Raw genomic sequence first — 2,531 nt, forward strand, 5'->3', positions numbered from 1 at the left:
AGTCAAGTCTATCAGTCACTGCAGTGATTGAGAAACATGATATATTTATAGGACAGAACAGCCAGGGTAGGGTAGGGTGGGGCCTAGCCCGCTTCCAGTAGTATTATACTGTTGTTTTCAGCCTGAAAATATCGCACAGTACAAGATGGTCTCCCTTTCGTCCTGCTCCGCGGCTGCCCTTCCGTCATCTATTTTGCGTTTTCTCTCTGCGGCGGGGAGCCCCGCCCCACCCTTCCCTGCTCGGCCGCGCCCCGCCGCGCCTGGAACGGTTCAAACTAACAAAGGGTCCCGCGCCTCTCTCCTTTTGTTGCAGCCGGATACCTGGACTCCGTCGACGCCCTGGGGATCGAGTTGCCGACGCCTGCTCCGGTCGGCGGACACAGCGCGAGGGACGCCAACTCCACGGACACGGACCTCATCTTCCTGGAGAGCATAGCAAGGAGAGAGGTGGGTTTACGGTTGTGGTCGTTACATTGCTCGCGATTTTCGACACACTAAGCTATTATGCATACAGAATTTTCGAGTACTTTTGTGCAAACGATACTCCAGGAGGAGTAAGTGAATCTTCTATGGACGCGTCCCATCACTGGAAAAACAAAGGTGGAACTGGGACTTGCTGCCTTTTAAAAGGTGCTAGATTTTAGTGCCTGTATAAAAGCACAAAAGTGTCGCAGGGCACTAAAATTTAGCACCTTTTAGTCTTTCCAGGGCTGCTAATTCGTTCGTGCATCTACACAGGCTTAAATTCATTAGCACCTCCAGAAGGATATCCATATTCCTACGACCTTTGTTTTCCCAGTGATACCCGAGGCGACACCAGAGGCTTTGTTGTTGCCGGGGCAAGTACTTCGAGCCATAATTAGGAAGGAAGGGGGATGAAGACATTTCGCGAAAGGCCAGGAGGGCCAGGAGGGCCCGTGAGGTTGAACTAGGAGGGAGGGGTTAGAGTTGTCGTTATCTGATGGTGACAGTGGGGTAAGGGCGGTGGGGCTAGGGTGGGGCGAGGGTTGGGCGGCAGGGCGCCGGCTGGCACCGCGGTGCCCGGGGGTGCCGCGGCGCGTCGCCATGCCAGTCCGTCGCCGTCCCCCATGGAGCGCTGTCGCACGCCGCCGAGCACCCCGCACTCCCACAGCAGGACGATCCTGGACAGGCGCGGCGCCACGGCGGGCACGGGCCCCGGCGCCCAGCGCCGTCGGCGGGGGCGGCGCGGCGGGGGCGGCGCGCGCGCTCCACTCAGGGTGCACGTCACGGCGAGATGGTCACTGGAGGCCACGGCCGTGGTCTCCACGTACTGCAGCAGAGGGGCGAGTGAGCGAGAGCAGTAAAGGCGGTCTAACCTTGCCGAGCCGGTGCCGGTGATGAACGTGTGGCCGGGCTCCGCCCGGAGGGTAGGCCACACATCGAGCAGCTGGAGAGTGGCGACTTCCTGTGGCGACTTCCTGCACGATAGTGTGCCAGGCGGCCGCACTAGACCAGGGTGCCACAAGCCTTCCCTTTTAGATCATGTGAAAGCGCCCGCGAACGAATCGGTAGTCAGCGCGGTGGACAGGGGTGTGTAGTGGGTTGCCTACCCCGTCGATCACAGGCGCTCAGGTCACATCCACAGCGGTAGTTCGGGACGAGGCAGGGGCCAATTAGGCCCGGGACCGGGACCGGCCTGGAAAGTGGGACGGGCCTGGTGCCCCCCTTTAGAGCGTGATGCAGGCGTGGTGCTCCCGACCGCTCTGCCCCTACAGCAAGACGATTCCGCACAGCGTATTCTCGTGCCCTCTCACCCCCACCCAGTGGCGGTGTCCTGTGAGTGCGACAAGGACGGAGGTACGAAAGCGCTGTTCGGAATCACCTTGCTGGCAGTGCAGCCTAGTGGTTCACCTGCCACGACCTCGGCGGCGTGCGTGAGAGCGAGGGCACGACTGCCATCCCGGACAGGGTCGACCCTCCGGCCCGACAGTCGTCCGAAAGGCCCCGGGCCGCGGCCGCCGCCGCCGCCGAGCCCGTCTCGAGCATCGTGACCGCTCGGCAAGGTGCGGGCCGTGTGGGTCAGGATGCTCATGCTCAAACTCGTCAAGTTCATGTCCGCGGTGGAGTACACGACTCGGTCGCCCGAGCGGGGCCGGTGCTGCATCTAACGCCGTCCGGGATGCCCCCGGGATGGAGGCCCTGGCGTCGAGCGAGACGCTGAGGGACGTGCGCCTGTACGTGTACCAGCCAGCGGGCGACATCGACTACGAGAACGGGGCGGCCACCGAGTACCTCCGCCGAGCCATCCACCTGCGCACAGTGTGCCTCGACTCAGCACGGATCACAACTTGTGAATGATGGCGAGGATGTCTTCGTCGTGGACCTGATAGACGCCCTATGGTCTCTGCCAGACCTGCCGGCCTGGAGGTGCTGGCGGTCCATGACGCCCTCCTCCCCCCGTCCCCCGCTGCTGGCCTTGCGCGACCTCGAGGTGACTGACGAGCTGCTCAAGGAGATGGCCATCACCTCCGCGCACCGAGCTCCTGGCGCGCGCGCCGCCCCCGCTGCTG

General features: G+C 62.5%; 1 protein-coding gene across 1 annotated transcript in view; it reads left to right on the forward strand.

The window, feature by feature from the left end:
* The window catches only part of LOC127751013 (uncharacterized), a 15,823-nt gene that overhangs the window by 10,063 nt on the left and 3,229 nt on the right, over positions 1-2,531 (forward strand). Inside the window, exon 2 of the mRNA XM_052273870.1 lies at positions 314-447. Within this exon, the coding sequence (XP_052129830.1) occupies positions 314-447 (134 nt within the window). The remainder of the gene's footprint in view (positions 1-313; positions 448-2,531) is intronic.

This window comes from Frankliniella occidentalis, unplaced genomic scaffold, assembly GCF_000697945.3.
Source record: "Frankliniella occidentalis isolate FOCC.00 unplaced genomic scaffold, Focc_3.1 Scaffold309, whole genome shotgun sequence".
Taxonomy (NCBI): domain Eukaryota; kingdom Metazoa; phylum Arthropoda; class Insecta; order Thysanoptera; family Thripidae; genus Frankliniella; species Frankliniella occidentalis.